At 42.2% G+C, this 14,353-nt stretch overlaps 1 protein-coding gene across 1 annotated transcript in view; it reads right to left on the minus strand.

Annotated features, from left to right (window-relative positions):
• LOC122906923 (mitochondrial intermediate peptidase) overlaps positions 1-14,353 on the minus strand; it is a 170,228-nt gene that overhangs the window by 20,313 nt on the left and 135,562 nt on the right. The window contains exons 17-18 of the mRNA XM_044249420.1: positions 7,200-7,321; positions 4,006-4,079 (exon numbers count right to left, since the gene is read on the minus strand). Of these exons, the coding sequence (XP_044105355.1) occupies positions 4,006-4,079; positions 7,200-7,321 (196 nt within the window). The remainder of the gene's footprint in view (positions 1-4,005; positions 4,080-7,199; positions 7,322-14,353) is intronic.

The following is a 14,353-nucleotide window of genomic DNA, read 5'->3' on the forward strand; positions in this document are numbered from 1 at the left end:
TGGTGTCGTAGGAAACAACTTTGCTGCCCAGTGGGTACAAATATTACTCCCTTGCCACTCACAAATCTTACTGCATGTTTGTCTTCTAGAAAACCATACATTTTCTGAAACAACTGTAATAGAAGCCGGACTTTGGATCATGTCCACCACGGCACACTTAAAAGTATCCTAGTATAGACTTTCAAAAATAGCAAAATGAATGAAAATGCCATAATATCATTGTTTCTTTTAAGTAAAACTTTAAGTTCCTTTATGACTCAGAAATGTGATACTTAATATAAACTAAAAAACCCTGGCGGGAGGCGTATGAAATGAAGAGCAGAAAACCTCCACGAGGGCAATGAAATACAAAGAGTTCAACCTCACCCCAGAATTCTTGGCAATGAAGAAAGCTGGTTTTGGTCAAGTACTGCCAAATTGCTGAGGAGGGGGTAAATGAATATTGTGCTTATAACCTATATCTCTACATGGGCCATGAATGTGTTTAAAAGCAGATAAGGACCAAACTTCCATCTGTAACGCTCCTTCTACTGCATCTGTTCCATCACTTGGGCGATACCCACGTGCCCCCTTCCCCGCCATGTGGACCCAGAAAGGAGCTGAGGACAAGCACGTTAGAAGGAAGTCAAGTTGTGATGTCCAATAACACCTTCTTTCCCTGAGGGAGGGTGAGAGACTTTCTGGATAAGTAGCCCAGCTACTACTGGGTGGCTGTACCATGCGACCTGTCTTCTTCTCCCAGAAGGGGAATGCTGTTTGAATGACTATGTAACCACTGCATTGTTTTCAAATGGTGTTTAGAGGGTTGAGGGCAAAGACACAGCCTCTCACTGTGGCTTGGACTGCCCTGTGGGGCCCCCTCGGTGCCGAGCCAGAGGCAGCACACAGACGGGGCTGTGTGGCAGGAAACTTTGCTAAGGAATGTGGAATGGACAGCAGGAGAAAAGAAAGAGGAATGCCATGTTCTCCAGCACTTCCCTCAGACCAGGTTCTGCCCACAGGGAGGTTCATCTGTTGGAGGGACCAGAAAAGATCAAGGGACTCAGAGCTAATGTCGACTCATTCTAAACACAGGTCACCTGTGTCCGTCTTTATTATTCAAAGATCAAAAGCATGGTGTATTTGATTTCTTTGAATATGTATCGTTCAAAGAGCATAAGTACAAGGCAGAGGTATTCTGACTCTAAGGAATGGCCTGGAGTTCATTTGAAACGTTAAGTCTTAAAGTAGGAGATTAATAAAGTTGTCGTTTGGTCAAGAAGGCACATAGTTTGAAGGGAGGTATTCTTTCTTTATCTTTTGCTACTTAAAATAATTCTATAACTCTTTGCATTTACCTAGTAGGCACCTAAGTAACATATATAAACACCTATTAAAAATTACATTTTCATACAAGAATAACACCTACTAGATTGCTTGGGTTTTTATATCACAACTCTTAGTAATTTCACCAATTACTACTCTTCAGGAGACCCCAGTGTTTGGCTATGAGCCATCCCCTAAGACATTCCTATTTGGGGGTACAGGTTGGCTGCCTACGAGAAAATGAGAAGCCACTGCTGGTCTTGTCTTACAAATCCAGCCCTATAAAGTGACAACAGTCATAAACTTCTCTGCACGTCCCCCATTCATCTCTGACATGTAACAAATCATGTGAATTAATGAAATCTGACAGAACAACATTAAGAAAAATATTAAAGTTTAAAAGCAGAACCATTCTATTGTTGGTGTTAACTGGAATCTGAATGCTTTATCATCTCTGGTTTGAACCACAGTCTTGTTTTTCTCTCCCAAGTGTGCGAATTTCAGTGTGGAAAATATTAAGTTTCTTAACACAATGATGTTTACATATAAAGAACGGAATTTTTAAAGAGGTTTGTTATAACATTCTTGGAAGTGAGTAGAAAAATACACCAGCCAAAGGACAAACATAGAAAAGGATTTAATTTTTTTTTCTTTTGAGGGAGCCATATGTAAGCTAATATTTATGTGCAGACAGTGTTTAGATCCTGGTCTCAAAGAGGAAAAGCTAAGCATGGCTACTGGGAGAGTATACGTAACAGAAAACCTACAGGAGGAAGCAAAGTGAAGTACCCCTTCTTGACTCACAGTGGGCTTTCTGTGAGGGACCAGAAACTACCAGCTGAGAAACACATGATGTGTACTCTCGGTGGTTTATTATTATGAGCTGAGGAATTTTCCTTTTACGTGGGTCCATAAGAGATTCTTACCCCAGTGTCCTGTTCTGCAAACACACGAAACAGCACAGACTGCCGAAGAGCACAGTCTCTGCAGCCAGAAGTCACAGGTTCAAATCCTGACTGATTTACCCACTGCCTCTTTCTTGATAACAGTCAAGGACCTGACCTGTTGCAGCATCTGGAAAATGGGAATAGTGACCCTTCCTACCTCAGAGGGTGCCAGGAGATTAAACTTATCAAGCGTATAAACCATGTAAAACTCTTCCCTGGCTGTAGCAGAGTTCAGGATGGGCCATTAAGGTGCGAGTGGAAACTGAGGCACCACCGCCAGGCCTTCTGCATCTCAGGAGGACAACTCAGAGGCAGAGTGTACTGCCGGGAGACCAAAGTGTTGTTGTGGGGGACTTCTGTCCTCTCAGTTGGGCCAGGCTACATGAAATTGTGGGGTCTCTGGGCCGGCTGATTTGTTTTCTACACATACTACGGTGCTGAGTAGATTGTGCCAGGAAGAGCGCACACTCCGGGCCAAGTTGACGAAATACAAGTTCCACAAAAAAGGGGTGTTTGTCCATGTGTCCTTCATTCCTGCCCTCAGCACAGCACGGGGCCACAACAGTGCCTGGCGCCTAGGAGCCCTCAACGCGGGCATGCTGAGTAAAGGAACATCTGGAGGGAAGGAGCTCTGTGAGAACCGGCCATAGGTATTAGATGCAACAGATGTAGGCAAGGAAACATTTACGTCAGACCCATTACTATCCTACTTCTCCAACACCAGATCTATTTCCTAAAAGCAATTTTTGTCAGCTAGTTAGAGGGGTCAGCTGCAGATAGAACTGCTGATATATTGAGAATATCCAGGGATATTCACATCTTCCTTAAAATATTCCTGAGAACATTTTGTGCAAAATCATGATGGCCACTTCCATTTATAATTAAATTTTCAGTGAAAATACTTAAATGAAAAAATTAACCCTCCATATCACATAGGAAAACAAGCATTGTGGTACCTGAAAGAGAAGACTTAATTAGGTTCTAATTTTTCAATGGGTCAAAAGTCCAGCCCACTGCCTTGGGATTTCTAGCAAAGGTCTAGCTAAACTTTTGGAGAAAGAAATAAATGAGTTTCTTTAGGCTAAAGAAATGCACTGAGACCTGTTAAAACCTAAAACGCAAATTTTCTGGTAATGTATAACAAATTTACAAACTTCCTATTAGAGTGTTAGCAACATTTTAAAAGTTAAAACCTTGAAGTTTTATGCCAGCATCTGAAAAAATGGTAATAACTAAAAATTAAATTGTTGTTTGGGATATAATAAATAGATGCTCAGAACAAAGGACACAGCGGAAGCCTCATCTCTAAAGGGAAAAATGTAGAGACTTGAATATGAACAGCTTTAATCATAAATAATACAAAAACATAACTCAAAAAACCAATACTAAAACACAAAGCCCAAAAAACAGGAGGTCAGTGAGAGGATGGGCAAAATAGATGGAGGGTACCAACTGCCAGTTAAAAAATAAATAAGTCACGGAGCTGAAACGCTTATCATTGGGAATATAGTCAGTAATATTGTAATAACAGTGTTTGGTGACAGATGGTAGCTACGCTTACGGTGGTGAGCATGGTGTAACGTACAGACCTGCGCAATCACTAAGCTGTATGCTCGAAACTAATACAACATTGTAGGTCAACCATACTTCAGTAATTAAAAACATACATATAACCCATAAAACTTTAAAAAAAAAAAAAACAAAAAAAGGTGGGGAGATGACGGAGAAGTTACCAATCCTTGTTTTGTTTTACCTTGCACCATGAGCATGGGCTCCTTGCCCCCACCGTGTGCTAGCATCTCCCTGCGATAGCGCTCCCCTGCCGCCCTGCGGGGGAGAGAGGACACTCCGTTACAGCCCCAGCTCACACTTGTCCTAGTTTCTCAAAATGAAGCCACACTGACATCTTACTCAGAAGAGCTGCCACCTTGACACAATCCAGCCCTCCATTTTCTCACTTCTAAAACTCTAATTCCAATTTTTAAATTATTCTGATGAAGTAAAACCTCGTGTGAAATATTTACTGTAAAAGGAGAACTGAATTTTCAACTTTTCGTGTCATAGCAAACAATCTCTCTTCGAAGAAAGGATTATTTAGTTTCAGTATGATATAATAAGTAAAAGGTATCCCATTGTCCATCACCTTTGGGTGAGATCTTAAAGTGAGATTTGGGATTTATTTCCACTGAGATTTCCACAGAAAAACAACACTGAGAAATCAAAGTGGAGGAGACAAAGCTGGCAGGAGAGCCTTAATTACACCCGGAGAGGCAGCGCTCAGCTAAGAGTAAATGATGGAAGAGGAAACTGACTCCTGACCTCTGATGTTCTTTGTCTGCTGGACAAAGAATACTGTCTATTATAACACCTGCAGGCAGATTTGGAAGAATTTTTACAGATAGAAATTCTCCAACTTAACAGCACCTGGACACAAGCTATTTAGTGCTATTTTTGTATTTTATGGAAAATGCAATTCCTTTTATGCCAGATGACTATACACCATGATGAAATAAGTTACATAAATGATGCTGTTTTCATCGCACTATTTCTGGAGCATCTTTATGTATGGGCAATGTTGGGAACATGGTTTCTAATCAGAACTTTTGATGTATTACAGTGTCAAAAATATGTTGAGATCAAACACTGTGTGGGTGCCAAGGCCAAGTGTGTCATGAATTAGGAATCATGGACAGAAGGCTGGGCCCACCCAGGGAAGGGACAGGGCTGATGAGAGGCCCCACATGACCCCTGGCCTGGCGGGCCAGATCTCCTGCCAGCCCCAGTCTGCAGCCCCCCCACCCCCCAACTTTGGCAGACTTTTGCTCTCGGGCCTCTGGTTCTTGGTGTGCCTCAGGTCTGTGCTGCCTGGCTTTCTGGTGAGGCTTTCAGTCTGGTGATTTTTCAGAAGTGGGATCAAAAAGGATCTTTTGACATAGGTTAGAAATTTTCTAGTCCAGTGAATATTTTTACTAGCTTACTTTTACATGTCTATAAAAGTAGGGCAAACTACATGTCTAGGCAAGAATGCACATATAAACAAGATATAAATGCTTGGAAATATATGTATTTAATAGTATGTGGTTTTCTAGTAAAGTGCAGCTCCTTTAAACAATATAATATTTTGCCTAGTTTATAGAAATCTCCAGTAAAGAATCATAATCCCCCAAACTGATTTATTATAGTCAATTTTGGCTTTAGGTCCTTTGAAAATAATAAAATCTGAAAAGCAGACCAAATGTCTGCAGTGTGCAAAGGGCGGAAGACAAAATAACATGTGGGTACCAAGCTGTAAAACATTTAAAAATTCTATTACATCAGATTCAAGTTCAAAAGGCTTTGGAACTGAATGAGATTATTAAATGCTAAGAAAATCCAAACCTACATCCAACTGCATAAAAAGCTGGGGGCTGGGCAGGAGACGGGGAGGGAGAAGGGGCTAGGAATTAGCAGACCTGCCTTATAATCTCACTCCAGTCTGTTTTCGCTGGGAAGCCTTGGGCAAACCGCTTGTCCCCTCAGAGCCTCAGTTTCCTCTCACAAGAAGTACCTGCTCTGAAGACTGCCATCAGTGTAACATAACGTGCCCTTTGGAAACTTTAGGGCACTCTGAAAATCCAAGGGGCCATTAATTTTAAACCACATAAAAGCAGTGAAGATACAGCATCACCCATGGCTGCCTGAGAGGTATTTGGAGATGTGTTTATTTGTGTGGTGAGCAGATAAGATGCTTTAAATGAGTATTAGACCAGATCATAATTAGTGGTTTGCTTTCAAAGGAAGCTCCTTCTAAGGACTCCAACAGACCAGAACTTGACTTCCCTGAGCTTCCTGGTATTGGAGGGAAGCCTGTGAGAATCACGAGGAGGCCCACTCAAGGGGCAGTGGGGCAATCCGGTGCTTTTCCTGTGGGGTAGAGCTTACTGAGATCCTGGGGATGCAGGGCTGCCCATCCCAGACCCGCTCTCCCTCCTTCTCCAGCCCACCACTGTGCATAGCTGCCTCCACTGTAAGGAAGGGGGAGAGCATCCTACGTCCCTAGCTGAAATCAATCAACCAATTCCCTCGCAGAACCATTAAATGCTCACACGGTCACCGGCTAACTAGATGAAATGCACTCTGGACAGGGCCGAGAGTCACCACACAATCATGTTCGTGGCAGCTGCGGATTGTGCTGTCTGAACTACTACCCATCATGGTGATGGAAACGGTGAGCAGGGCTCCTCGGGAGGGTACCTAGGAGGCAAGCAGCAGGGGGCGATGTGGAGCAGGGATTCTGCAGCTACCAACGCTAAGTGGTGGTCAGTGGACCCCACGAAGGGAGCTGTAGAGGAATGGTCAGGGGAGCAGCTCTCCATCTTCTGACTGCCACTGTCGTACATGGGAAAAAAGTGTTCCAAAGTTAGGCAGAGGGGGAACCTTCCAGAACACACTAGCATTGATAATCAAAGTTTCCAATGGTGCTGCTCCCAAATGAACAACAATGGCAAGTCCTTTGTTGGGCAATAAAAAGGAAATCAGGTGCTGTTCCCCATGAGTGAATCCTTGGAAGCTTGTGCTGAAAATACGGAAGCCTGTCCAAAGGAATAGGGAGGACCCAGCAGCAGGTACAGACAATAAGAGAGGCTGGAACAACTAAGAAAACCCACTGGGGAGGCGTGGAAGTGGAGCAGTCTAGGGCCACTTTGGAGAAGCAAAGAGCTCTCACACAAAGGGCCCCCACGGCCATGGTGGGAGGACACCACACCATCACCAGCATGCGGCAGCTGCACAGCACTAGAGAGCAAGGCAGAGGTTTGGAGTCAGGCTGTGTGTCGGGAAGTGGGAGGGAGGCCCAGCCAGAAGGTGTGGGATAGGCTAGGTGGCAAGTGGCTAAGGTTCCCAGCCAGGCTTCAGATGTAGTGGGGTGGGGGGTAATGGCGTTGGAGGAGAATTCCAGCCCCTCATTACCTGTTGAAGGGGTCTTGTTGAAAACACTCCTTCCAAACCATGGAAGCTACTGCCCTGGACATCAGGTAAGAGTAGTACTTGGCACCATAGCCCACAAGGTGGCTGAATCGAAGCTGCCAGGCCTGCCAAAAGAGAAACACAGCACAGGAAATATGAAGTCTTTGTATTTTCAGATATTGTGTAAGAGAACACAAAAGCACATAAGGAAATCCGCAAAGGTTTTAATTTAAATTTTATAGAGGTCCCCATCACTTATGATGTTACTATTTTTCCACATTTTATACTCTGTTATGCACTGGTGTGCTCCCCACCAAAGTTCATATATTGGAGCCCTAATCCCCATACCTCAGAATGTGACTGTACTGGAGACAGGGTCTTGAAAAGGGTGGTCAGGCTAAACTGAAGCAGTTTGGGTGGGCCCTAATCCAGTAGGACCAGATCCTTGTAAGAAGGGATACTGGGTTTGAGCTCAAAGGAAAGGTCATGTGAGGGCACAGAAAGAAGGCAGTCATCTGCCAGCCAAAGAGAGGGGACTTGAAGAAACTAAGCCTGCCACACCTAATTGTTTCCAAGTTCATCACTGCTGGGATTCATCTCTGTGACAGACACAGAGAGAGGACAGCCCACACTCAGCAGGAGGGGTGAAGGTCATAGAGCAGGGACGGACTTTCACATCTGTTGTAGCCTGCTTGGAATGCCTGGTCATCAACACAAGGAGAGGGAATTATGGATCTGGCACTGAGTACATCCATTTCTTGTTTTTCTTTTCCTTTCTTTCTTTTTTTTTTTGAGGACAATAATGTAGTTATTGTAAGAAAGGCCATGTGAATTTTCATGGAAGAATACTCTTCCACTGGAAAATTTGTGTCCTACCAATACTGTCCTTTCTTGGTACCTAAAAGCGAAACATCTACATTCTGATTGGTTGGTAGGAAGGTTATACTGCCAACGCATAAATTTACCACAGCCTATTCACGGTCTAACACTGCTACAACAAAAGCTAGAATTACAAAAGCGGTCGTCAAAAGACATATTTATGACCTAAATATTTTTTACTTTTCTAAAACAAATATGCAATAATCCACTGTCTTCTGATGTGTGCTTTCGTTCACATTAACATTTTTTGAGAAAAAAAATTGAAGTCTAAGGTTTTCAAAAGAATGTAAACAAAAAACCTGAGTTTTATTCATAATGACAGATGGATCTATTATTCTTTCACCCAGAATTTATTTTTTTCACTTTTTCAATGAAGGTATAATTGATATGTTATAATAGTTACAGGCATATATAACGATTCAATATTTGTATATATTTTCAAAATGATCACCCAGAGTAAGCTAGAAACCTATTTTTTTAAATGAAGATAATCATTCTTTAATAAATATTTTAATTCCCTGGAAAATAAAATATAAGGTGTAATCCTCACCATAAACCTATTAACTATATAAGCAAATACTACCTGATTAAGAGCAAATTTTTTTAAAAAAAGATGGTTCCTTGATCACAGTGTGTGGCAAGTTTTAGAATGCAGTCTGTCTGATAGAAGTCTTATATCTGATAGAAGTCTTATATCTACTACCCAGGGACTCTAATAATGAGATCACAGTGCTAGTTCACTCTCTGCGTATGTCTAACATATTAAGACAACTATTTTGTCTGGATTGGGCAAAGGAGCTGTTATAAAAGAGGTAGTTAATACAGCAATGTGTGTTGTGTCGACCATACTTCGATTTAAAAAAAACTAAAAAAAAAAAAAAAAAAGCACAAATAAATGGAAAGTTGCAAGGGTGGGCAGGGGGAAGGAAGGTATGCTGGAGTACTAAAACTGATTTTGGGGACGCCTGGGTGGCTCCGTTGGTTAAGCAGCTGCCTTCGGCTCAGGTCATGATCCCAGCGTCCTGGGATCGAGTCCCACATCGGGCTCCTTGCTCAGCAGGGAGCCTGCTTCTCCCTCTGCCTCTGCCTATCATTCTGTCTGCCTGTGCTCGCTCTCTCCCCCTCTCTCTCTCATAAATAAATAAAATCTTTAAAAAAAAAAACCAAACTGATTTTGAACAGGAGGCTATCAGGGAAGAGAGATCAATCACTCTCCACATCCACTTTCCCTGTTTTTCCAAAATGGCTACACTTGGAAGTAAGTGAGCGCCTTGTGAGTCACGTTCTGAAAGGAAAGAGACGTGCCCCTTGCTCCTGTGCCATACCATGCTGGGCCAGCTGTGACAGTGAGATCCTACCTGTGGGAAGCCACAAGCTGGGAATGTGGTTTCCAACTCCACATCACCACCACCAGCACAGGGTAGGTGCACTCACAAGGCTGTTATCTGGGGTCTGTTACAGTAACCAGACCTGGATCCTTCCTCATTGGCCCCAGGCCCAGGTGCCAGCACCAAGAACACATGAAGGGCATTAGAGCTGAGGCCCCAGAAGCTCAACAGTGATCTTGCCCCAGATGGGAGAATATGTCTGCACACTTTCTGGCCAACAGGTACCCTCAGCGGGCATGGGGGGAGAGGGGCATGGAAAGTAGAGACAGACTTTCTTTCCCGTCCTTTTTCCTATGCAAGCACTATTTAAATTGAAGGCCAATAGTCAAGGACCATCTAGGGTCAAATTCCATTATGATAAACTTTTGAGTAACTAAATTTTTAGTCAAAGGGTTGGGTCTTTCAGAATTTACTTATAACAGATACAATGGTTCTGTATACTCTGTTTTATTAGAAAAGGGGATCTATGTCAATTTTTGGGTTATGCCGGCATCATACTGGACCACTGGTAATCTTTCTTATATAAAGCCACTGCGCTACAACGATATCTTTTGTCATGGAATATGGCCTGCTGTTTTAGTCTGATGCTCCACTGATAGTGGTTCTTATGCTACAGATGCTGTCAGCCTCTCTCAAGGTGGACGCCTCCAGTCAGGAAGCACACAGTTGAAGGGGTCCCGTCTTTGAGACCTCCTTGGTGATCTGCCATAACTAGTGCGGTAGCCTCTGCAGTACAGAGCAGAGTGTAATTCTGTTTAGATTCCCGCTGAATGCAGTTTTGTGTTGCCTCGAAAGCAGGCCTACCTCAAAAGAGGCATTTGATTCGAGCTACGAAATTTCTAAGTTTGTTCGTGTCATCAGTTCATAACTAAGTCCTCACATAAACAGAGTAATAAAAATAAGACCTTTCAGAAGTGTAGAAAGAGACATCAGGGTTTGTGCAATGCTCAATTTCCTGAGCTGCCACGGCGTCTGCCTTATAGCAACATGCCTGCCTGGATACAGATATTCTGTCACAGGGCACACTCGTTGTGTCTTGTTCTGTAATTACAGGTTTGAGTTCGGTACTACACCCTTTCCTACCTCAAGACACGCTAGATAAATTACGCCCACCTGACACTTCCATCAGTGGTTTGTGAGTTTATGGTGCACAAAGACCTACAGCTCCACCACTCTGTAACCACAAATAGCTGAATTCCTTCTGATTCAACCTCATAGGAAGTCTTTGTTATAATTTCACTCGTTCGTCAGGAAAAGGAAAAGAGAGCATTTCATTTGAAGCTCAGGAATGACAACATGCTCTTCCTTTGAAGTCGAAGCTTTTTTCTTCCTGAGGGACACTATTGGATGGACAGACATGTTCACCCTTCCTTTGAAGTGTAATGCGCAGATCTGGTCTTAAAACAAAGGACATGAACCCTTTGCAGTTTTTCTTTTATTCTGACGGGAAGTGTAGATCTTCCAACCCTGACATATCTCAAGGCATGGCTATCACAGACTTCTTGGTCAGATGAACCCCAGTGATCCCACAGATAAGAATGTGGAGCAGGAGAAGAGTGTTCTAGGAAGCCTGTGCAAACTATCACTTGCTTTAGAAGTCAGGGAAGGGGAGGTCCTCTGAGGACTCTATTTGCTGTAGCCCCTTCCTAACCATGTGATTTTCCTCCATCCAAATGAGAGACAGGGCCAGGAACAGAAAGGCAGAAAAGGAGCCGGTTACGTACCATCTATTTCAGGTTCAGACCTAGAAGAGGAGCCATTGCGGAGTAAGCACTCATTAACTATATGTTAAGGGTTCAGTGATTGAACTGATCATTTCTCTTAATTATACTCTCAAATAGCACATCATTTCTTCATCTCTAGCTATATGTATATATGTATAAATGCATTTAATTAAAATTTATTTTAAAACAATCTTATCAGTGACATTATAAATTGGATGAGAATAGGAATGACACCCACTACTTCTTTGGTGTGTGTCATATGAAATGAAATTCCCTTAAGACCAAAGACCACAATACTGTGCCTATGTCTGGACTTAGCACGGTATGGGGACTACAAAGGGAATTCAACAGCTGTCTGTTGGACAGATGGATGGATGGATGGATGGATCAATGGATGGATGGATGGACAGACACTGGAGGATTCTTTCAGGATGATGCTCAATGTTACTGAAAAATTAGCCTTTGACTGCACTAAGGAGGCCAGGAATAATATCCATCTCACAAACAAGAGGATACTACAGAGTTAAAAGCAAATTTTGGATCTTATGCTGATTATTACTAATGTTGTTTTTTTGTAAAAAACTACATTTTTATTATATTATTTGATAGATGATCCAAGACTTTTGAGGCTAATTTTGACACCAGATCTGCACATCTGAACTATATACACAGTCTGTATCATACTTCCTAGGGTAGTGACTTCAATTTCTTTCAAGCTCTGTAGAATCTAAACAAACAATGAGCCCAGCAATACCATGTAAGCTCAGAAAGGCCTACTGTTCAATGTGTACCTGTCAAAATTAGGGTAACTAAAAGACAGCAAGAGACAAAGAAGCAAATTCCTGAGCTAGTCTTTATAGATAGACCATTTTGACTTTTTACATTCTCTATACACAATACTGTCAGTTTGTGGAGTGCCTCTTATGATACCAAATCTGTGGCATCCAACGGTGTTCAGCCACAATGGAAAGCAGAGGGAGATATTTTTCCATCTCCCTTCTCATGTTTATATTCTCTCTCTCCCAATACATGTGTACATATATATTTTCCATGATTCAGTATGGACTGGTATTTCTAATTTGATTAAAAAAAAAAAAAAGAGTCCCCATAGACACTTTACCAAAACCTGAGAAATGATAGTGGCAAACAGGAATTCTCCATTTGTAATACAAAGTGATTTTAAATGAAACACAGCTACTGTGCTTGACAAACTTCCAGGTGGCCCCATGATCTCATTCATGCCTCTGTGAAATCACTCCCCTTGAGTGTGGGCAGGACCTGTGCCTTGGTTCTCACTAAGATAGTATGGCAACAGCAATGGAATGTCACCTTCATAATTAGTTGTGCTATACACAATATCTCGTCTGGTTAGCAGACTCACTCTAGAAACCCTCCTCGGTGGCCTAAAAAGTCGGCAGCCATGTTGGAGAAGTCCACCTGGTAGTAAGCCAGGTGAATCCTCTCGGATCTGGGAGGAAGGATTTAAGATGTGGGAGTGGTCTCTGTGGGACACAGTCCTATAGCTGACAGCAAGAAGTTGGGACCCTGGATCCCACAGCTGCAAAGACAGGAATTCTGCCAATGACCCGGATGAGGCAGTCAGGCCCCAAATGAGACTGCAGTCGGCTGACACCTTGGCTGCAGCGTGTGGCTCCCCGAACATGGAATGTGCTGGCTATGCTGGGCTCTGCCTCCCGACATACAAAAACTGAGAAGGCTAATGGTTTAAGCCAGTAAATTTGTGGTAATTTGTTACACAGCAAGAGAATGTATATTATTATTAATTTCAAAAACTAAGAGTTGTACCCAGAAGTAATAAGAGAAATGAGCCCCAGAAAATATGGAAGGGGTATTTATATTTATTAAATGTCTCTTCATCAAAATCTTTTGAGGATGACAGTCAATAGATATTTTGTAAATTTTTATAAACAGTTCAACATTTTACAAAAAGAATCAAGAAAGAGGAATTTGGTCAAGGCTCCTGGCCAAGATTGTTAAGCAGCTCCTCCTTATTTCCTTCTTCCTCTTAGGAAGGGAATCACACCCTTTCCCAAGCACATCTGAGCAAGGCTGCCATTGCTCTGACAGAGACTACACTTCCCAGGCTTCCTTGAGTGGCTACGTTATGTTCTCGCAGGTAAGGTAAGTGGAGGTGATGTGTACAACCCTGTCCTTGAAAAGAACGCTCCTCATCCCCCTCCTCTTTCCCCCTCTTTGATAGCCTTGAGCAGTGAAAGCTGCCACCACCTTGGATGCAGATCAAAGCCACATGTTGAGGAGCCAACCAATCTGCCAGTCCCATCTGCACACCTTTGCCTTGTCAGGCAGAAGGAAGTGAACTGTATCTCATTTAAGTCATTGTATTTTGTTCTTCCAGCTGATGAGCACACAGGTCACATTTGTGGAGACAGAGTTCATAGCCAGATGTCCTTCTAAAATCAAAGCCCACGGTCTCTTGCTACTCCATACTGCATATCGTGAAGAATCGAATTAAATTATGAGACCTACTCCTTTCCATGAATGGGAAAAATATAATCACCCTGATTCTAAATTCTGGACCCTCAGAACATATCCCTATGCAGGATTTATGTGTTTATATTTGAGACCCATGACTTAGACCTTAATTTCTATCATACCAGCTTAAACACATAAAAAACACACCATGTAGCTATTTTTAAGGCTAAAAAGGAAATACCTTATAAATGTGATAATAAGAGTAAGTGTTATAATAAGTTTAAATGTTAATACTGCTGGACTTGGGGGAGGCCTCTGGGACCTATGAGTGGCCTACAGCTGACAGCCAGGGGAAAGCTGGCTTGTGTATATTAATACTAAACCTAAGTATAATAATAAGAGTAAGTTAAAATGTTAAGACTGTTCTACATAAAAATATTTATCCATATTACATAAATCCTTCTCCACATAACCATTCAAACTTGAATAATTTCCCAAAGTGCCATTAAGATAATTTTCTAACCCTGAAATAGACTTCTGTGCCATATTTGTGTGTTTATAACACAAAACTCAATGACAACTGGCAGACATTTTCTATGCTAATGGTAGAATTATGTCCTATTTTCAGAAGACCCAATGTTAGAAGAAAAAAATCATTCTTAACAAACTGACCAAATCTCTTCAGGCAACTAATAGTAATGTCAGTCATATC

This window comes from Neovison vison, chromosome 5, assembly GCF_020171115.1.
Source record: "Neovison vison isolate M4711 chromosome 5, ASM_NN_V1, whole genome shotgun sequence".
NCBI lineage: Eukaryota > Metazoa > Chordata > Mammalia > Carnivora > Mustelidae > Neogale > Neogale vison.